At 33.5% G+C, this 21806-nt stretch overlaps 3 protein-coding genes across 3 annotated transcripts; 1 reads left to right on the plus strand and 2 right to left on the minus strand.

Annotated features, from left to right (window-relative positions):
- The first annotated feature begins 3230 nt into the window (after positions 1-3230).
- On the plus strand, positions 3231-9231 carry LOC147399152 (NADH:ubiquinone oxidoreductase intermediate-associated protein 30). Its single transcript, XM_086448599.1, has 7 exons — positions 3231-3430; positions 4761-4874; positions 5638-5688; positions 6484-6575; positions 7811-7891; positions 8059-8157; positions 8661-9231. Exons 1-7 carry the CDS (start codon positions 3379-3381, stop codon positions 8850-8852), a joined length of 681 nt encoding a protein of 226 aa, XP_086304725.1. The 5' UTR covers positions 3231-3378; the 3' UTR covers positions 8853-9231.
- Positions 9232-10818: 1587 nt separating this feature from the next.
- On the minus strand, positions 10819-11696 carry LOC147399153 (12S seed storage protein CRD-like). The gene is made up of 2 exons (XM_086446790.1): positions 11495-11696; positions 10819-11381 (listed from the first exon to the last, which is right to left on the minus strand). The coding sequence occupies exons 1-2, from the start codon at positions 11691-11693 to the stop codon at positions 10819-10821; spliced, it is 762 nt and encodes a 253-aa protein (XP_086302916.1). The 5' UTR covers positions 11694-11696.
- A 3996-nt stretch (positions 11697-15692) lies between these two features.
- Positions 15693-17515, minus strand: LOC147399154 (11S globulin seed storage protein 2-like). Its single transcript, XM_086448600.1, has 3 exons — positions 17265-17515; positions 16375-17089; positions 15693-15965 (listed from the first exon to the last, which is right to left on the minus strand). Exons 1-3 carry the CDS (start codon positions 17458-17460, stop codon positions 15851-15853), a joined length of 1026 nt encoding a protein of 341 aa, XP_086304726.1. The 5' UTR covers positions 17461-17515; the 3' UTR covers positions 15693-15850.
- Positions 17516-21806: the final 4291 nt, after the last annotated feature.

Consider the following 21806-nt stretch of genomic DNA (forward strand, 5'->3'; position numbering starts at 1 on the left):
AGATATTGATTTAAATGACATGTATTGAGGTGTGGGAGGAGAGTTTTATTCCCCTGCCTAGTTGTATAGGATCTGACTCTTAGATTTAAATATTTGAAGTGATTTATGTTAATTAAGATTTTAAGATTAGGCTTACATTATATATCTCGGTTGATATAATGTTTATACTATTAGGATTCGTGTAATGTTCATCCAAGAATTTATCAATAATTTTGTTTCTATTTTTACTGGATGCATCTCCATTCTCTCTTAAAGACATTTTTTTAAAGTAGAAAGAGACTATTCTATCCAAGTATGCACTTAACACGTGCCCATAGAATTTCAACGGAAAATGCTGGAATGACACAGGGTACTTATTGGGTTTCTCACAAGTCTAACGTGGGATGTGCACATAATCATAGATGTGTTTCCTCGTGATACAAGTAAAAATCATCTACAGTTATGTATGCATGTCCACGTCAGAATTGTGAGAATCACAGTACATCCAGTGTCATCCCAGCACGACTCAATTTCAATTTTTTTAAATGTATTTTAAGAAGGAAAAAAAAAAAACAGTTAATATGGCTCATTTAATTGACTTGGTCCCTAGTTACGTAAGTAAAAATATTGGAATAATCCCTTTTAATACCATGATTCAAGATTTCAAGTAAACCTTACTAATTAGTTGCAACGTTGTTTTTGATATGTAATATATTTAAATTGTTCTAAGGGCCAAAATTGATTATTTTTTTTCTTCTTCTTTTTGTTGGTAAAGCTGCTCAATTTGTAGGGCATGCCCGCTACGCTTGTAGTGGGTAGGGTCCATTCCTCTCGGTGGGAGGGGAATGAATGAAGTTACTTTCTATCTCATTAACATTTCTTTTGTTAGGTTTCGTCAAGAGTTCGAGTTCAATAATTCAATTAGGACTTGGGACAAGCGAAGGAGCAAGCAACAAGGATCAATGCTCGTGAGGTCATCGATCGTAAGGTGGATAATATAATAAGGGCTGGAATAAAAACCTCAATCGCTTCGTTTATGTGTGGCAATAAGGGTGATCCCTTCTAGCCCCCCGCCCCCGCCCCCGCCCTCGTCATAGAAAAAAGAGGGATGAATTGATGGATTCATCGGATTCTAGGTCCGGACTGACGGGACTAAAACCCATAGCTTCCGTCTTGACAGGGCGGTGCTAATTTGATAAGAATTGCCAGAAAAAACTTTGAATTGGCCAACCTGCTTCCATATTTTGGAGGAACTCTATATTTTTTTACTGTGGCAACTCACTTTCTCATAAATATTTGAGATATTGGTGACATGCCACTTCACCACAATCTTCTCTTATATAATATAAAATGCATTTGTCATCTATATGATGTAATGATGGTGATGATGATGTTGGCAACAACAATGATGAGGGCATTGCGATCATTTTCCATTTGTCCATAAGATAAGATGAAGGTTGAGGAGTGTATATCATCAACTTGAAAATACGAAGAGGTAAATCAAATATTCATAAAAACTAGAAGGTATGTAAGAAAAGGGATTCTACAAATTTTTGAAACGGGCTGGCAGCTTCAGAGTCATGTCCAGAATCACCAAGATGATTATAATGGTGTACTGGACGACTTTCATTACGAAGTCCTTATTTTTGAAGCCCCCACACTACGTGAAAATTGAAAAATTCGACAAAAAAAATTGACGGGTCAAGATTTATGAATTTTAGAAACTGAATTTTGATGGTCTAGGACCATTGAAATTCATGATGTTCTCAAATTTGACAGTTTAGAGCTGTCGAATTTCTCTCATCCTTCATTAATTTTACAGTTTCAACTCGTCGAAAAAAAAATTTGACAATGAAAAATTCGACGCCAATTCAACCTCTTGATCTGTCAAATTTTATGAAATTTGACAACCCAAAGTTGTTAAATTTGGGCTTTTTTCACATTGCGCCACCATGTCTCTTCTGAGGTTTGAAATTGAGAAGTAGAATTGATTGTAATACCATTTGAAACAAATTTAACTAATAATCATACATAAAAAACAACTCAACAGTCGACAATGATGGTGTGGAAAGTTAAGCTCTTAACTCTTAGGATGTAACACAAATGCAGAAATACTGGGGTATATGGTTTCTAGTTGAATTGGTTAAGGGGGAAAAAAATCAGATTATAAGGAATCTTCCAATTTTAGAATTTAAATTTTATAAAAAATACATGTATATGAATTATTTATTGCATTAGAAAAGACTTTCATTGATATGAGACAGACAACACGTAGATTAATTCAATGTCATGATTAATGTTAGAACGAACGACATTGAAGCTTATCAGGCTAGGGTTTATAAAACTCATTTTATATATAAAATGAATTTTGTTGTGACCAAAAAGGCGCTTAGAGGTAAAATCTTCCCAAATTTTATAGTATGACTAGATGGAACATAATGCGCTATTTATTGACGATTTAGATGAAGGTCTACGCCCGATTCTACTAGGTTATCAAAGACAAATACCCTTAGGGTTTTAAAATGGATTGGGTTTGATTTGGATTTGAGTATATCCATATCTAGATCCAAAATTTTATTCGAATCTGTATCCAACTCGGATCTCATTAGGTAAAATCATATCTGTATCATTTTGCTTTCACTAAACTAGATCTAGACTTGACTCGACCGAATTACTTGATTTGGGTCGGTCAAGTTGGATAATTTCAGACCGTTCAACTTTGTTTTGCTATATTTCTTTTCTAATTATTATATTATTTTATTTTATAATTGTAATTCTTTTATTTTATAAGAATTTATGTTAAATTAAAGTAGTGGTAAAAAAGATATTTTGAATAGTGTAGTGTGGGAGTAAACCTCAGCGGGGTACACTTTGATGTGGTGGACCGCGCATGTTCGTAGGTGTTTTTTACTCGTATCTCAAAGTAAACGCATCTATGAGCATGTGTGTGTTCACCGCATCAAGATGTCCTCTATTGAGGTCACTTCAACATTAATCTTTTGAAAAGCATAAATATATAATTTTCATAATAATATAACATGGGATCTAGAGGGATATAGGGATGGATTCATATCTGACTCGGATTAAGCGACCTCAACCCATTTTTTAATTCGGGTCTACTCTAAGTGTCCAAACTCACTAAATTCGGATTCGGATCACTTGAATTTCGGATATAATCGGACCCGTTTATGTCCTACGCAGCCTCAGTAGCCTGTAATCTGTATCATCAAGTAGTCTAAATGGGTCTGAAATTCGTCCGAGACCAAATGACTCGCTCGAGTCATCTCGGTATCGCGTAACGAGACGAAAATCATAGGAACTTCAAAACCATCCAGCTTTAGCCAGTTGAAGTTTTCCGATTTGCCTTCGAAATTCTCTTTGGGTTCGGAGGCAACAAATATGTCGAGGTTTCGAGCACTCTGGCGAGCTTCCATGGATGCAACCAAGAAAGGTAATTTTAACATTTATCTTTATATTTTCGTGCTTTAATAGAAATTTATAATTTTTATAAATCTTTCGTTGATTTCCTGATGTGGGTATTTTTTTCTTTAGTTTGAATTAATGGAGTTTTGGTGGCCTCTCTCACACACTTTGTGAAACAAATGAAATTACCCCCTGCTTATGTTCCTGTATATGTTGAACTCTTCGATCTTATAATTCGAATTTTATGTTGAAGTCTATGTTTACTAGTGTTTGGTTTCTCATGTTTGGGTTGATTTATGACTTGGGTATTTGCTAATTTTTAAAATTGATTGCTCACTGTCTCTTAATGCCATTTCTTTGTTACAGTAAAAATGCCTAGAATGTCATATTTTCATTATATGAAGATATTAGATGTAGTGAATTTGGAATTTTCAATATTGGGTTGTTTTTGAAAATGGGTAGTTGTTTGTATTGCTTAATAATCAAATTTGAGAAGAAAAATTCATGGGGAGCGCCCTGTCCCCCAATTGGTTTTGCATGATTTCATGTTTTAGTTGATCAATGAATTGAATATTTGTTAATTTTTAATATTTAATGCTCTTTTGGTCACTTACTGCTATTTGTTGTTGCAGAAAATTGATTACAATGTCATATTCTCATTGTATGAAGATATTAGATGTAGTGGATTTCCATGGATTTTTCTTATTGGATTCATTATTGGGTTGTTTTTTTTTTTTTTTCTTAAAAAAAAATGGGTAGTTGCTTGCATTGCTTATAGTCAAATTTAGGGCAATTTTTTTTTTTTGAAAGTTGCAAATGCGTGATTTCTGTTGTTGAGGACTTGTACGATTGAGTGGAATTTTGGGTTGAAAACCTGTTGGCACCTTTGAGTTCTTGATCTCATTAAAAACCGGCTTACTCGGTGACTAACTTATCTTCACCACTAACATGCTAACCACCTAACTTTTGTCTAACGTAATAAAGGCCATAAAAGATATGGTATTACTTATACATGGAAAATCTTTCTTTTTTGTTGGTTAAACCCCTACTAGAGATATGTGAGTTTTTGTTACTCTCCTAATTGTATATACGTATTTTTGTTTTCTTTTTCTTTATGGGAATTTGTAATACTTTCAACCCTTTTGAACATCACCAAAGTTAGTACCAAAATTTCTTTTCTTGAACAAGTGACAATCAGTTTAGTTTTAGTATTTATTCAAATTTTACCTATGTTGTGATACAATGTACTATGTAAAGAAATGGTGTTAGCCTGTTAGTGAGTGGGATCTGTTTCTTCCTTTGTCAACTTTTGCATATGGTGTATGATCGTGCTCATTTTTTTTTCTTTTAAATCTTAGCTCTCACATGGAATATTGACGATATGATACCTCCAAGAGAAAAACATATCTTTCACTTCAATTCGAAGGAGGAGCTCAAGTGGTGGCATCTATATTCAGATTCTGAGTATGGAGGTAAAAATGTGTATGCAATGCCTCTCTCTCTCTCTCTCTTTGATTGGTAATGGAATTTATTGATAAAGCGGTTGAGAGGACCAACTATAATGTACAGAGATAGAATTAAGCACAAGAAATACTACACAGACCGAATCCCATCTGGCTACAAAATCATCAAAGAACACTCCCCTAAACTCTTTGAAAACTTTACACCAGAAAAAATACAAGAAATACTATGCCTCTTCCTTTTTTTTTCTTGCTCATATTCTACCATACATTTTGGTCACCTTTAAAGTGTGATAAGAGTGCACAGCTGACCTAGCATGGGTAACCTCTACCCTATCCTCACCATGTATCCTCTCTGCATATAATGTATCTGAGTACACTTTCTGATAATATTGTCTCTTATTATTTTTATGTAAAATTACTCCCCAATGAATTTGTCAATTTATTTTTCACCACCAACTTTGTATTTCATTGTAATATTGTGATTGAATATTCGATTGCATCTTTTTCGGCATCAAAGGTGGAGAGTAGTAAGTTTAGATTTGCAGTAGAACTTGTCCTTAGCTTAATTCTAGTAGCCTACTATTTGTACGCCGTCCTGTTACATGATTTGATGAAATCCCTTCCCTGAGTGATTCGTACTCTTATTACGTTTTTTTTTTTTTTAAATTGACCTTTCCTATATATTTTATACCTACACACCGAGTTTCTTATATTGCATAGTTTTTTCTAGAAAAAAATCCTAATTCTTGTAAATTCTTTCTATTTTTCTCAGGTTTGTCTTCAGCTTCCTTGGAGATCAAAGATGCTGGGAGTGGACCAAGTGGTACTACAAACTACATGTTCCTGCAAATAATTCCATGATGGTTGTTATAGAGCATTGACATATAAGTTCTTTGTGCATAACCTATGCCTTGTGGTAGTAAGTTATGCTATCAATGTATGAACAAAAGAACTGCAAATATTTTAGTAATAAAGAGTCAAACAAATTTCAATTTAAAACCACTATGTATTTTGCATGCAAACTTATAATTATTACAGCTATTCCTAAGTTTTTTATAATCTAATATACACATTTTTCTGAAACTATCATTTTACCTATGAAAGAAAGCTTTCAAATTTTTTCATGTTGGGCAGGTTCACATTGTTCTTAGAAAATGGAACAAACTTTCCAAAAGATTGGAGTTTTTTTTTTTTTAAATTGATAGATTAAGGTGCAAAGTCGGGGTTTTGCCCCTGGTCTGTGAAACTACTATTACCACATACATACTTTACCACCTCACAGAGGTGGCATTTTCAACAGATGGAGATTCTTACTAAAGGGTGTGTAGGGAATGAATTTGAGAGAACCTTTGTAATCTAAATCTTCGACCCTGTGTTTCACCCTATGTCTGGTTCCAAACAAACTGACGAATCCTAAGAATTATGGAAACATTTTACTAGGGTCTCTTCCTGTTAGTATGTTTAGTTAATTATCCTTCTGTGCCATACCGTTTAGCTGAATGATGTGGAAGCATTATTGATTAATCTCTACCTATATTTTCATTTTCCTGGATTTATTTAATGGGTTTTGATTGACACTTGATTTATGCATGTATGCTTCATTTTTTTTTATTGTAAGGGACTTTCTCCGGCAACCTTTCTTTGGATGTAAGTGAGGATACCAAATGGAGAATCAGTCGCAGTGGCTTTTGTGGAATGCGGTCGAAGAAGGTGAACAATATTCTCAACCTTCTTATGGATCCATAAGTCAACAATCAGGAGTGACCTTGAAACATTTTGGTCATGATATTTGAATTATTGGCACCACAAAACATTGTACTCCATATGCAGGTTGTTTGGTCATTTGGTGCTAAGATAGCTGGTTAAAGATGGTCTAGCAATAATGTACTGGTACATGTACATATTCGGCATAGAATAGACAAAGTCGTCCAATTGCATAAATTATTTGAAAAAATATCTCTTGGGTGGGACTCATGGAATTGTGGGTCCCAGCCCTCTAGCATGTCACCATGTGAACGACTAAGCCATGGGTAGGTCTTGCTTATGATCTAGACCGGATGGATACCTTAAATGTTTACTTTGAAGTAACAAAGGTCTTACTTATTTTCTCTAATTATTTCCATGTTATGAAGGATTTCATTTTTCAAATCCATTATTTTTCTCTTTTTTAAGGGACTGTACTATATTAGAATATTGCACTTAAAATGGTTTTGTAGGTCCGCAAGGAAATGCAGTTTAATCGAAATACATATTGGATGTATTTGTTTTAAGTACATATGAAATAATCTTTCCCCTTTTTTTGGTGGGTAAGATGGACTTGGTCCCATGACTTCAAAGTTGCATTGCTTAAAATCCATAAAGGAACCTTGTTGATACTTAATGAAAAGATGTAACCTATTTGACCAATATTGATATTGACAACCTTGGTTATAGTGCAACAAGGTAACATCATTTTTAGGATTTTTGCTATGTTAGATACATATTGACACACTGACACACTCCAGTGCACATCATAACATGTAAGGTAGTCTCTCCATTCATTTTAATTGTTTTAGATTAAGTTGTTAGATACAGCTATGGGTTGATACTGTAAATTTTCTTATACTATTTAAGGTGTATAACAAGATTTTCTTTTACTTTTCATACCTTTTTTTTGGGTCTAATTTTAAAAATTAGCTAAAAGACTATATTACTGTACATGTGTATGGACCCATCAACAATTAGGACTTCTCAAGGGCATTGTGTTTGATACCTTGTACTCATGTATCTTCGTTACATGGGTTATATTGCTTTTTTCATTTTTCCTTTAGCGAACAAAGATCAATTAATGCATTTCTTCCATTCCTATCCCTATCCCTTCCCCAATCAATCCTTGTCTCATTGAGATACTACCATCAGCACAAAAAGCTATGTTCCCTCTTCTTATTTATTGATTCCATGTGCAGTTTGATGGCTACATTGATTTGGATGCTTATGATACAATAGCATTGAGACTTAAAGGAGATGGAAGATGCTACATATCTACCGTAAGTTTCTCTACCCCCGTTAAAAAAAAGAAAAGAAAAGAAAAAAAAAAAAAAAAGAAGAAGGAAAAAATAATTGCTTGTGTGGTATCTTCTGGCATTATCTTTCACTAGATGTTGAACTTGTAAGCTATTATCGTATTTTTAATAAACACCTTCTTCGAATTCAGATATACACAGAAAATTGGGTTAATTCCCCAGGGCAACAAGAAGACAATTCATGGCAAGCTTTTGTTTTTGTACCCAAGGACAACTGGTATATTACAAAGGTAAGTTTTATGATTCTCGTATTATTCTTATATTTAAAAACTATTAGGGGTCCGCCAAACATGAAAGTTGTCAATCACATTATTAGGTAAATAGTAATCACATATTTGGAGGTAGCAAATTATAGTATTTCATATATTACTATCTATTTACACTTTAATCATCAAATGCACACTATTGCTGCTAGGTTCACATGATGAGTCCATTAATGAGAAATCAACACTCAAACTAGGAATAACTTGATTCACGTGGCCGAAAAAGACCCAAGAAAATGATACATCTATAGAGGTCTATTGGTGGATGACCCACCGTAATAGTTCTACCCCTCGATACATCTAATTACCTTAGAGCGAAAAACCTCAAAAAATTCTTGAGATCTTGAAATACTAGAGGTAACACAATGATGTGTATTAAGCTTGCCTACGTGGCTCCTTATGGTTGTTTATATACCCATTTTTTGACTTTTTGTTTGGTGTCTGAAAAGAACTAATATTGAAAATTGCAGATTCCTCTTGAACGATATTTACCAACTTGGAGAGGGAATGTCATAGATGCACAGTTGGAAATGAATCCATCACGTATTGTCGGAATGTCTCTATCTGTCAATGCAGAAGCTGGTGTTCCTGGTGCTAAATCTGGACCGGGTGATTTCAAACTAGAAATCGATTGGATCAAAGCCTTAAGAACAACAGAGTAAGTTAAAACTGATTTATCGAATAATAAAAAACTTGTCACTCAAAATACTAGGAGGGAAATCCCTTTTGTAATTTTGCATTGTGAACATTCAAATGAAGCAATGTGCAAATTTTCTTTTGAGGAAGTTTTGTATCCATATGGGGTGGGTATGGTTATATCCGAACCTGACCCAATTTACCTATCGGATGTTTGGGATAAGGGTTTGATGATGAAATATTTGAATCTAAAAAGTGGGTCCAGACCAACAATACTGATTGGGTATATCAGTATATGGATCTGGATAATGAAGAGAAAACTTTCATACCAGGTACCAGATCAGACCCAAAATCTGTTCCTTTCTAATGTGACAACTTTGAATTTGAATTGAGGATTTAATATCAGATTGATAGTGAGGAATTATTTTATACATTTTGTTTAAATAAATTAAGTTTATTTATATTTTTTTAATATGAAATGGGATTTGATTGATATTGTTTTCTGAACATAAAAACTGGATTTGATGAGAAGATATGCCAACTATAGGACATGGAGTGAGTCGAAGATAATATATAGGGAAAATTACTTAAAGGACCTTGGCAGAGGGACTTTTTTCTAAATAGTCCCTAAGATTTGGGATGTCTCTTGATAGTCAATTTAATAAATTTTTCTTTTCAGAACAGTCCCTGGGCCTTATCTCCAACCTTTCTCATGATTGAATGCCCTAACTCATTTTCATAAAATAAAATAAAAAAAAGGATTTTTGACATCTTAATCTAATTTTGGAGACGTCATTATGTCGGAAAGGATTTAAGAAGAAAGAAGAAGTCATTTTCAAGGATTTTTTTTTCTTAGTTTTTGGATGAAAATTGATCAAGAATGATATTTTTGGGTTGAAATCGGGTATGTTTGGTTGCACATAAAAAATAGGGTGGAAAATCAATTTTCATGGAAAATGACATTTTTCAAGTGTTTGATTGCATATGGAAATGGAAATTCATTTTTCACCCCATTCAAAAAGTCCACTAAATCAAGGATTTCACTTTCCCACCCATATGGGTCGGAAAATGAAATCCACCCATATTTTCCATCTTCAATTCTTCCCTACCACTACCACCATTACACTAACCTCGCCATCATCGCCATCGTTGTTGTCACCATCGCCGTCGCCGTCGGTTCCATCTCCGATTACCTTCTCTCTCTCTTCTTCTTTTTCTTCTTCTACTTCTTCTCCATCCCTCACCTCCTCCGCCACCACCATCACCACGTTCTCCCCCTATCTTCCTTACTTACCTCCGTCGCCACCACATTCGTCGTCGCCACCGTCATCGCCATCGTCGCTGTCATCGCCGCCACCGTCGTTGTCATCGCCGCCACCGTCGCCACATCCTCCCCCCTCCCTCTTCCTCGTCATCTTCTTCTTCCTCTCCCCCTCCTCTCATCTTGTTCCTCCTTCTCCTCTTCTTATTTTTTTCTCATATTTTTCCATGATTTTGTCTAAGTGAAATCAAACAATGGAATTTGATTTTCCAACCCTACCTATTTTTCACAACTAATTTTTCATGGATTTCAAATTCCATGCAAAGTGACTTTCCATACAATCAAACATGCCTAATAAGTTGTTATCTTAAGTTTTTAGTCAAACTTGCCATGTGTTTAAGTCGAAAAAACTTAAAAATTGAAAATGGGTGAGTTTTACAAGTGTCAAGTTTACCACTTCTTTATTTAAAAATTGATGACTCGACCTTAAATAAAAAGGGTTGAGTTCGACAAAAAAAATAAAGAAAAGTGGTGAACTCGATATTAAATGGTGGTAAGTTCGAGAGTAAAAATTTGTGAACTCGACACTAAATAAAAAAGCATCAAGTTCGACAATAAATAAAAAGTGCTGAACTCGACTGATTCACCCCCACCTAATTGACCAAACTCAGGTCTGCCAAAACTCAATGATTTCAGATCAAGAACAATGAACAATGTCTGAGCATGTAAAACTAAGAATATACGATGGCACCAGTGCAATGCCGAATCGGAAGAGTACTCTGGAGAGAAGATAACATTCCCATGAAGCTCCACAAGTGCAACACTAAACCCCATTGTCCAAGCAAAGGCAACCCTGCCTGTGTCACAATGGCACGTCGTCCGCCATTGATGGCAAGCAGTGCAGCATCAATGCTTAAGACATCTTTATAATGAGATTTGTTAGGCTTAGGCATATTTTGTGATTCATTGAGTTTGATAATTAGAACACCTTCTTGACTTTTTATGAGTTTGTTTACTTCTTCTTCGTTTAAATTCCAACCTTTGCTAACAAATTTGGTCGAGAAACCATTTAAGGTACTCTTAGTTCCTTCTAAGAAGAAATATGTGAATTGTCCTGGTTGGTGAGCTTTAGAAGTCTCTCCTAAGAACACCAAAATACATTCAGAATCTCCATGGTTGAACCACCATGAGATCACTCCAAGAGTTAAAGTTATAACATCGCCTTTCTTAATCTTCAAAACCTTCTCTTCTGAAGTTCTTGATGATATAATTCCAACTGTCAGAGTACCTGTATGAAAGAATTCATGTCAAACCATATTAAAATATCTGGGCTTGTAATTTAATTTGACAAGATTGGTATGTAACAAGTAAGAGTTGGTGTGCTAATGAAGTTTCTTGAAATTTATTTACCTTGAAGAACATAGCCAATCTTGGAAGTATCTGCATAATGTGGGAGAGCTAGACCAAGAGGTTGGAGGATAAGCTTCCCACCACCGAGGTTGGACTGACTCAGTATGTTAAACTCAGCACTTGACCATACATAATAAGAACCACCCTCTCCATCAAAAACCTTTTGAGCTGCCTTGCTTGATAAATTTGACTCCATTTTCCACTTTAGATTTTCTTACTTTTATCTACATTAATAATTTAGAAAACAATGTTAATGATAATTATAATCACACTATTAATAATAATAGACACATTTTCTTTACACGTGGCATAATTATTGTACGTTATCTTGCCCAATAAAGCCCTCATTGTGTTTGTAAATGTCCAATTTGCCTAAGCTTTAATACTACTTTTGAATAGTGTTGGCATCGGGTGAGTCAAAATGTCGGATCATGTTGAGTTGAGGTTAGGGTAATTCTAAAATTTACCTAATCCAAACCTGATTTTATTAATAATTTTGTCAAAAACTTAAATCCAAATCATAAATATTTATTAAATAGCTAATCTGACCCAACCCGTAAAATTCATGCAATAAAATTCACATCTTAAGTGGAAAAAAAATAAAATTATATATATACATACTTGTTATAATGATAAAATCAACACAAGGGTAAAAAGAATCAATGTGTAACTTAAAAGGAGATTACTCAGAAAATATAACGCTGTCAGTTTTTACTGTCAGATTCTGTGATTGAAAACATCTAAGATAAAACAGTTAGAAATAGTTGAATCTGTAAAAAGCTTTTTTGATAAAATTCTGAAAAAGTGTTGTGATATTTGCTAGAATCTGAAAATTATAGATGCGAAGAGGGTGTTGTGGAGTATCACTCCATTTATAATTTGTTGGAAGTGTTTGGAAAGTGTGTAATAATTGCACTTTCAAAGGAAAACTGAATATGCAAGGAAACAATCCTTTCTCCTTTGAGTCTTGTCTTTTTTTGGTCTAGGGTTTACAAAGAGTTTGAGGGATTGTGCTTCGAAGATTTTGTAAATAATTGAAAAATGGCGTGTTATATTTCTATAATGTAGTATCTTTATATTGGTACTTGCTTGGTTGGTCATCTCGACGATCTCGCTCTTTTTAATGAAACTTTGCATATAAAAACAAATCTTAGACTCTGTGGTTCACACTATATTTGGTTCCAAAAACAAACAGACTCAAATGGGTGGTGGCCTACTACAGATGTTGAAACTTATGTTTGATTGAGAGGGTCAATAAGTCCACTCTTTGCTTGTTTCAATTTTTTCCAATTTTGCTTGCTGAGTCGTGCTGGGGTGACACAGGATTTACTGTAATTCTCACAATTCTGACGTGGACATGCATATATGACCGTAGATGGTTTTTACTCGTATCACGAGAAAACACATCAGTAAATTCTTTTTGTCATTTCAGCATTTTCCTTGCTTTATTTATGTAAACTTAGTGGCCTAGTAGCCATCGTGAGTATGCCAGATTATGACGATGCTTCCTTTTTTTTTTCTTAATGCGTTTCTCCTATCCCTATGCCTTCCCCCGATCGATCCTTATCTCCTTTCCATCAGCCCAAAAGGCAATGTTCTCTCTCCTTATTTATTGAGCCCATTTGCAGTTTGATGGCTACAGTGACTTGGATGCTTATGAGATGGAAGATGCTACGTATCTACCATAACTGTCCCTTTCCTCATAAAAAAAATAAAAATAAAAATCAAGAAAAAGATGGAAAATCCTGTGTGGGGTGGGGTGGGGGGACTGCATTCGTGTGAAAGCCGTAGACGTATTTCCTCGAGATATAAGTAAAAAAACATCTACGATAATGTACATAAAAAATGTGGGAATCGCAGTAAATCACAATGTCACCCCATCGTTACTCAAAAACTAATTGTAAGTGTGGTAAGCTCTTATAGATTTTTTTAATAAGAGTCATGCGAATATGACTTATCAGGTGGCATACTCAATCGACTCCCTCACATGGACAGGTTTAGGACCGTAGATTTGTATGCCTCGAGAGGTTAATTCCCTAGGGCAACAAGAAGACAATTCCTAGCAAGCTTTTCTTTTTTTTACCCAAGGACAATTGGTATAGTGCAATGCTGATTTTCTAACTCAACTTGACAGAATAACTCAAAAACTTGTTGAATATTTTTTAAATAAAATTTAGATTTTTTTAATTTTATTTTTTGATTTTTCTTAAATTAGATTTTGGGAATTTTTGTGTGTATAAAATTTAATTTCACATTGCTCACGAGTGAGAAAGTGAGGTACCTTATAAGAAAAAGTCAATCGGAAATCAAATTTCTTCATTGAAAATTTGTATGTTTTTTTTTTTTTTAAAACCTAAGTACTTGGCATCTTTAGTTTCTAATTTTTTTTCGAGTGTTTTAGATTAAATTAAATTGTATATATTCCAATTTAATAATTTCAGTGTAGACTCATCTGTATCTTGAAGGTATTTACTCGTTGACCTTTTGTGTAATGTGATTCTAACAAATAGGGGGAATATTTGTCTAAAAAAGATGGTATTTGATTCGAGCCTTGAAAATCTAAAAATCTCATTCATTAAATTCTTTCAAACTACACATAAAATTTCCCAATGACAAAAGTAAAATCCAACAAAACTCATTGACATGTCATGTGTAAGTGCCATAGATTTTTTCCCTCGGGTTACACAACTTCACATTTAAATCATTACACATATTACAAAGGTAAGTTCTATGATTCTTGTATTATTCTTAGAATCGTGATAATCTGACTACCCCACGTGGCACACTCAATTGACTCTCCTGACGTGATAAGTTCAAAAATCGTAGATCTGCACGTCTCGAGATACAAAACTACACTTCCCCATTAAAAATGTGTATCACGAGGGAATCATGTATGCCGAGACGTACATATCTACGGTTATCAAACTTGTCAAGTCAGCATAGTCGATTGAGTGGGAAAAAACTTTGAAACAAGCAGCCCGCTTCAAAATTTTGAAGGAATTGTTTCCATTGGATTACATGTGGCATTTTCAAGGGGGTATTTCAAATTTTGGTGGAAATGCAGGGGCATGACATAAATTCAAAACATCACGTTTCTTGTAATGAAGAGGGTTCCTTCAAATTTTGAAGAAGTGGGCTACCAGTTTCAAAGTTGGACTCGATTTAGTGTGCCACGTGGGGTAGTCAGGTTATCACGACTCTTATTCTTATATTTAGAATTATTAGGACCACCAATTGAAACAAGAGTCCTTTAATCATAAATCAACACCCAAACTAGGAATAATTTGATCCCAATGACCGAAAAGACCCAATCATCTTATGCAAAGAGAGATAAGACACATTAAAACAACAACAAACACGAGACAATGATGTTGTTGATTCACTTAAAAAAGTGGAGCATACATGATTTCCCTTCTTTATTTTTTGAGTCATGATAACATGACTCCCCCAAGTGGCATACTTAATTGATTCTTTGATGTGACAAGTTTGGGAATTGTAGATTTGTACGTCTAGGAATACATTATTGCACTTCCCCATAAAAATGTATCTCGAGGCATACATATCTAAGGTTCCCAAATTTGTCCATGTCAGGGAGTCGATTGAGTATGCCATCCCACAAGTCATATTATATTAGATTTATTGGGTTATGTCTTCTATTCTTGTATATGGGGATTGTCTTGGATTCAAACCAGATCTTTTGATGATCCATTTAACGACCCACATGACCAGTTTAATTCACCATCGGGAAAATTATTGGACCCATTTGATTTAGTTTTGGATCTGACCCGTTTAACCTTTTTATAATCCTAAGTATATAAAGGGTAAGAGATGAAACTCAAAATTGATGTAGGACAAGTTTTGATTTGTGTGCCAAGTCTGATATTTTCTTCTGTGTGATGGATGAAACAAAAGTTTCCCATGGAAATGAGTGTGACAAGTGCCCCGATCCAGCTGGTATTGACTATTGAGAGCTCTAATGATTGGACCATTTGGTGATTGTATTATATCGATCTGACTACGCTATAAAGAAGTAGGCCTCCTTATGCACAACCACGTGATGCATCCTATGGCCTATCTTTGATGAGAAATTAATCTAATACTTATCGTATCAGATCTTAGATTGACCCTGATCCGCGGATTTGGACCTGATCCATTGAAAGTCTAATACGCCAACTATAGTACATCAAACATAACATTAAATTAAGCTTTATCTTCTTTACTTCATTATTTATGGAGTTCTACAAAGACTATCTTTGGATGATTAAACACCCATTTGTATCCCTTAATGACTCAACATATAAGTAGACTTGGAGCAATTACAAACGATAATAAGAAAATGTGATTGTCTCACATTTATGACCTGAAGAGTTCCTCTAACCCTGGAGTTATATTGAGAGAAGCTTGCACAACTTGTGGAGATAAAGCTTTCCATATTGATTCACCCCCATCAAATTGACAAAACTTAGGTCTGCAAAACACAAGAACAGAAGTCAATGATTTCAGATCAACAATGGATAATGTAAGAGCATGTAAAACAAAGAATATATGATGGCACCAGTAAAAATCATAGTTATAGAACTCGAAAAGTCGACTCAAATGTCCATCAAGTGGAAAATTTGTGAGTCAACTCGGTAACGTCGAATAAAAATATATTAAATTATAAATAGTTAAACATAGTTTTTAATAATATAAATAAATAAAAATATTGAATAGAACATCTCATCTGAGTTTCAGACCCATTGATTTTTGGGACTAAGTCACCTCAAAATCCAATTAAGTCGAGTAAACTCTGACAAGTTTCAAGTTGACTCGATCGACCAGTTTTAAAACTATAGTTGGGACAACGAATTGTTACTGATGATGAAGATGGTACTTACTCTTGAGTAGTAACGATAGAAACCCACTCCATTCCATCTGCTCCTGCAATTGCTGAGACAACAAAAAATCTAGGAACAACAAACAACTGACCAGCAACTATCCTCTCATCAAATACGCGTTGCCCATCGATGCCCACCACTTGAACATGTCCACTCCCTCTCACAAGATAAATCATCTGCAACGCTGAATCGGAAGAGTACTCTGGAGAGAAGACAGCATTCCCATGAAGCTCCACAAGTGCAACACTAAACCCCATTTGTTCAAGCAAAGGCAACCCCGCCTGCGTCACAATGGCGCGTCGTCCGCCATTGACAGCAAGCAATGCAGCATCAATGCTTAAGACAATATCTTTATCATAAGCTTTGTTAGGCTTAGGCATATTTTGTGATTCATTGAGTTTGATAATTAGAACACCTTCTTGGCTTTTTCTGAGTTTGTTCGCATCTTCTTCGTTTAAATTCCAAACCTTGCTAACAAATTCGGTCGAGAAACCATTTAAGACACCCTTAGTTCCTGATAAGAGGAAATATGTGAATTGTCCTGGTTGGTGAGCTTTAGAAGTCTCTCCTAAGAACACCACAATACATTCAGAATCTCCATGGTTGAACCACCATGTGATTATTCCAAGAGGTAAAGCTATAACATCGCCTCTCTTAATCTTCAAAATCTTCTCTTCTGAAGTTCTTGATGATATAATTCCAACTGTCAGAGTACCTATATAAAAGAATTCATGTGAAATCTAAATTTTAAGATATTGAATTTGTGGGTATTGCCATATTAAAATTTAAAGAACTAATAACAACATCTTGGTTTATAATTTAATTTGACAAGATTGGTGTGTAATAAGTAAAAGTCTGTGTGCTAATAAAGTTTCTTGAAATTTATTTACCTTGAAGAACATAGCCAATCTTGGAGGAATCTGCATAATGTGGGAAAGCTAGACCAAGAGGTTGAAGGATAAGCTTCCCACCACCAAGTTTGGACTGACTCAGTATGTTAAACTCAGCACTTGACCATGCATAATAAGAACCACCCTCTCCATCAAAAACCTTTTGAGCCTCCTTGCTTGATAAATTTGACTCCATCTTCCAATTTACTCTTACTTACTTTAATCTACATTAATAATTTAGAAAACAATGTTAATGGAAATTATAATCAAACTAATAATAATAATAATAATAGACATATATGTAAATTTAATGTGAATCATAGCTTTAAAATTAGACTAGACACCTAAATTTTAGAATTCAATGAGATTTTTAGGGACCTGGGCATAGCCCTTTGTAAAATGCAAGATTAAGTTTACCCCTGACCGTAAGTCAACATTGTTTTTTCTTGATGATTTAATAATGAAATTTTGATTTGGTAATTTATGTATTTGAAAAGTAGTACGAAAAAAAAAAAAAATCAAAATTTCACTGTTAAATCATAAAAAAAAACATAATCTTGACCTGTGGTCAATGAGGGTAAACTTAATCTTGCATTTTGCAAGAGGGCAATCCTAATATCACTCATTTAACAGGAGTTAGTTATAAAATACCCTTAATATTAGTTCAAACCCAATTTGATATGGCATGCATTATTTTATATCTGACTTGAAAAATCAATATTTTCCAATTCGAATCGACCAAACAGTACAATACTATATACATCATGGGGTAGGATAAAGACCTAATGTTTCATCCAACATTTTATCCAATGTCTTTTGTAATTATGATTAGAAGTTTTAGAATGAGCTGACATTTAGTGAGGATGATCTCTTTGGTGAGGAGATTATCCTCACAAAAAATCAGCCCATTCTAAAACTTCTAACCTCAGTTAACAAGTTGGAGATTCGTAAATCGTCAATTATTTGTAAATTAGTTTTGATGGGGTTAGAAGTTTCAGAATTAACTGATTTTTTGTGAGGATAATTTCCTCACTAGAGAGATCATCCTCACAAAAAATCATCACATTCAGAAACTTCTAATCCTAGTTTACAAAACACGTTGGATCTTGATCCTGTTCCACACATCATATATATTAGTACATTTATACAAATAAAGAAAAGAAAAACGGAAAACCACTCTGGAAGATCTATCAAAAAGAAAAGACAAAAAAAAAAAAACTGAAAACTAGCTAGGCTGATTGGATCGACTACCCGTTGAGTCAAACAAGATCATGTGCTATACGAAAATCAACTCAAACTCAAAATCAGCCTTTCAAAACACACAAAAACTGGTATTTTTCAAATAAAAAATGCAGATGAATTAGCTAAAGATCTAGCTGATCTAGAGAAGGTAGTGGTAACAGTATATTTCCACGATCTCTATCATTGAATAATCCTCGAGATACGATGTAATCTCAATGAATATCAACCGCCTCGACCTTTATACAGATACTACAACATTGTCAACCAGCGGCCGACATGGAGGATGTAAAATCTCACCTTATGGAACGAACGAGTTTGAGAAACTGAGGGCGAGTTCTTGCGCAATTTATAGAACGCAAAATGATGCCACGTGTCAAGGGATGTGTTAAAAAAACGTGTGAAAACAAATTCCAATGATGAATCTCCACGTGTAACTTTTTAGGTAAGGTGTGAAGGTCCGTCCTGCAGTAGATCGTTCACATGACTACTTTGATCGGTCCATGCGACTACTTTGTCCTGTCATTTTTACACCTAGCTGATGTGGATGTGTACAAAATCATATATACTTTTCATCGAGATACGAGTGAGAAATATGGTGCACATCAACATGTGAAACGAGGATGTCAATCTCAACACGACTATAAATAAAACATCATTACACGTGTCAAGACTCAACGGATAACATCCAGACTCGTGACATCGATATTGTAAGTAGGGAAATGCTGAGGTGACACAGGGTATTTACTGTGATTCTCACAATTCTGACGTGGGATGTGCATATAACCATAGATGTATTTTCTCGTGATACGAGTAAAAATTATTTACAATTATGTATGCATGTCCACGTCAGATTTGTGAGAATCGTAGTAAATCCTGTGTCACCCTAGCACGACTGTTGTAAGTAAATTAGTGTATGTTATCTTGCTTGTTTGAAAATGTGAATGGGATTGACAACGGGTTGCGCTTGGTCAAGTCGAGTCAGGTCAGGTCATGTGTTGTGGTAAGGGTATTCTAAAATTTACCTAATCCAAACCTGACTTGATTGGAAATTATGTCAAAAACTTAATTTAGAACTTGAAATATTTATTAAATAGTTAAATTGACTAACACGTATAATTCATTTAACAAAATTCTAATGTTAACTGAAAAAAAATATGTCCTATTTCCACCACAAAAAATATTGTTGTAGATTGAAGTCTTGAAAATATTTGTGGTAGAGTCTAAAATCAACATAAGGGAGAAAAGAAAGCACGTGAATCTTAAAAAGAAGTTACCTAACAAACTACTTGAAAGTTGTGTATCAAATAGATCCTCTAAGTAAAAAGAAAAAATGATAACTAAGAGAGAGAAAGAGAGACGTACCCGTCACTGTTGATATTTTTCTTTTTCTTCTTTAACTATAAAGACAAAGAAGATAGGAGAGAATCTTTTAAAGAGTTTTTCTTAAGTGCATTTTATACTTTAAAATATGCCAAGAAAAAAAATTATATTATGAATATGGGAAAAAAAAAGTCCAACGAAATTCTAACAAAAATGGATAATTTTAAGGAAAAATTATTATTTTTTTTTAAAATATTTACAAAAAACAATCTAATTTTTAAAAAGTTAGAAAAATGATACAAATCCGATCATTTAAAGATCGGTTTTTCTCTCTCTTCAATTCTCTCACCTCTTTCTCTCTCCTCTATATTAAAAAAAATGATTTTTTTAAAATACCGGTTTTTCTCTCTCTTCAATTCTCTCATCTCTTTCTCTCCTCTATATTTAAAAAAAATGATTTTTTTAAAATACCGATCTTTAAATGATCGATTTTTTTCTCTCTTCAATTCTCTCACCTCTTTCTCTTCCTTCTATATTAAAAAAATGATTTTTTTTAAATACCGATTTTTCTTTCTCTTCAATTCTCTCACCTCTTTCTCTCTCTTTTATATTTAAAAAAAATGAATTTTTTTTAAAATACCGATATTTCAAAGATCGATTTTTCTCTTTCTTCAATTCTCTCTCCTCTATATTTAAAAAAAAAGGAAAAATTATGAAAAAAATCCAAAAAAAAAATTATTAATAAAAAATAATCTAATTTTTAAAAAATTAGAAAAAAGATACAAATCCGGTCATTGAAAAATCGATTTTTCTCTCTCTTCACTTCTCTCTCCTTTACATTTAAAAAAAAATCGAATTTTTTTTTAAATACCGATCATTGAAAGACCGATTTTTCTCTCTCCTCTACATTTAAAAAAAATCGAATTTTTTTAAAATATCGATCATTAAAAGATCGATTTTTCTCTCTCTTCACTTCTCTCTCCTCTACATTTAAAAAAAATCAAAATTTTTTAAAATACCAGTCATTGAAAGATCGATTTTTCTCTCTCTTCACTTTTCTATCCTTTTTCTCTCTCCTCTAATTTTAATATTATTTTTTCAAATTAATTAGATTTTCGAGGTTAATTTCTAAATTAAATTTATACTCAAATTCCATTTTCATTTCAAAGTCCACAAACATGCAAATACATACCCAATAAGATCAAGATCATCTAAAAGAAGATTGGTATTTTAAAAAAATTCGATTTTTTTTAAATGTAGAGGAGAGAGAAGTGAAGAGAGAGAAAAATCGATCTTTCAATGATCGATATTTTTAAAAAATTTGATTTTTTTTTTAAATGTAGAGGAGAGAGAAGTGAAGAGAGAGAAAAATCGATCTTTAAATGATCGATATTTTAAAAAAAATTGATTTTTTTAAAAATATAGAGGAGAGAGAAAGAGGATAGAAAAGTGAAGAGAGAGAAAAATCAATCTTTCAATGATCGGATTTTGTATCTTTTTTCTAATTTTTTAAAAATTAGACTATTTTTGATAAATAATTTTTTTTTTAAATTTTTTTCATAATTTTTCCTTTTTTAAAAAAAATATAGAGGAGAGAGAAAGATGTGAGACAATTGAATAGAGAGAAAAACTGATTTTTGAAAGGTCGATATTTAAAAAAAATTCATTTTTTTTAAAATATAGAAGAGAGAGAAAGAGGTGAGAGAATTGAAGAAAGAGACAAATCGGTTGTGAAAGACCGGTATTTAAAAAAAAATCAATTTTTTTTTTAAATATAGAAGAGAGAGAAAGAGGTGAGAGAATTGAAGAGAGAGAAAAATCGATTTTAAAAGACCGGTATTTTAAAAAAAATCATTTTTTTTAAATATAAAAGAGAGAGAAAGAGGTGAGAAAATTGAAGAGAGAGAAAAACCAATCTTTAAATGATCGGATTTGTATCTTTTTTCTAATTTTTAAAAATTAGATTGTTTTTCGTAAATA

The sequence above is a fragment of the Akebia trifoliata genome, chromosome 7, assembly GCF_017979445.1.
Source record: "Akebia trifoliata isolate Shusen 1 chromosome 7, ASM1797944v1, whole genome shotgun sequence".
NCBI classification, from domain to species: Eukaryota; Viridiplantae; Streptophyta; class Magnoliopsida; order Ranunculales; family Lardizabalaceae; genus Akebia; species Akebia trifoliata.

Coding starts and splice junctions, on each gene's coding strand:
- LOC147399152 (XM_086448599.1), top strand. CDS start 3,379: ATGTCGAGGTTTCGAGCACTCTGGCGAGCTTCCATGGATGCAACCAAG. Junction 4,875..5,637: donor TTCAGATTCTGAGTATGGAG/GTAAAAATGTGT, acceptor TATTTTTCTCAG/GTTTGTCTTCAGCTTCCTTG. Junction 6,576..7,810: donor GTGGAATGCGGTCGAAGAAG/GTGAACAATATT, acceptor TTCCATGTGCAG/TTTGATGGCTACATTGATTT.
- LOC147399153 (XM_086446790.1), bottom strand. CDS start 11,693: ATGGAGTCAAATTTATCAAGCAAGGCAGCTCAAAAGGTTTTTGATGGA. Junction 11,382..11,494: donor TGGCTATGTTCTTCAAGGTA/AATAAATTTCAA, acceptor ATGAATTCTTTC/ATACAGGTACTCTGACAGTT.
- LOC147399154 (XM_086448600.1), bottom strand. CDS start 17,460: ATGGAGTCAAATTTATCAAGCAAGGAGGCTCAAAAGGTTTTTGATGGA. Junction 17,090..17,264: donor GATTGGCTATGTTCTTCAAG/GTAAATAAATTT, acceptor TCTTTTATATAG/GTACTCTGACAGTTGGAATT. Junction 15,966..16,374: donor TCTATCGTTACTACTCAAGA/GTAAGTACCATC, acceptor TGTGTTTTGCAG/ACCTAAGTTTTGTCAATTTG.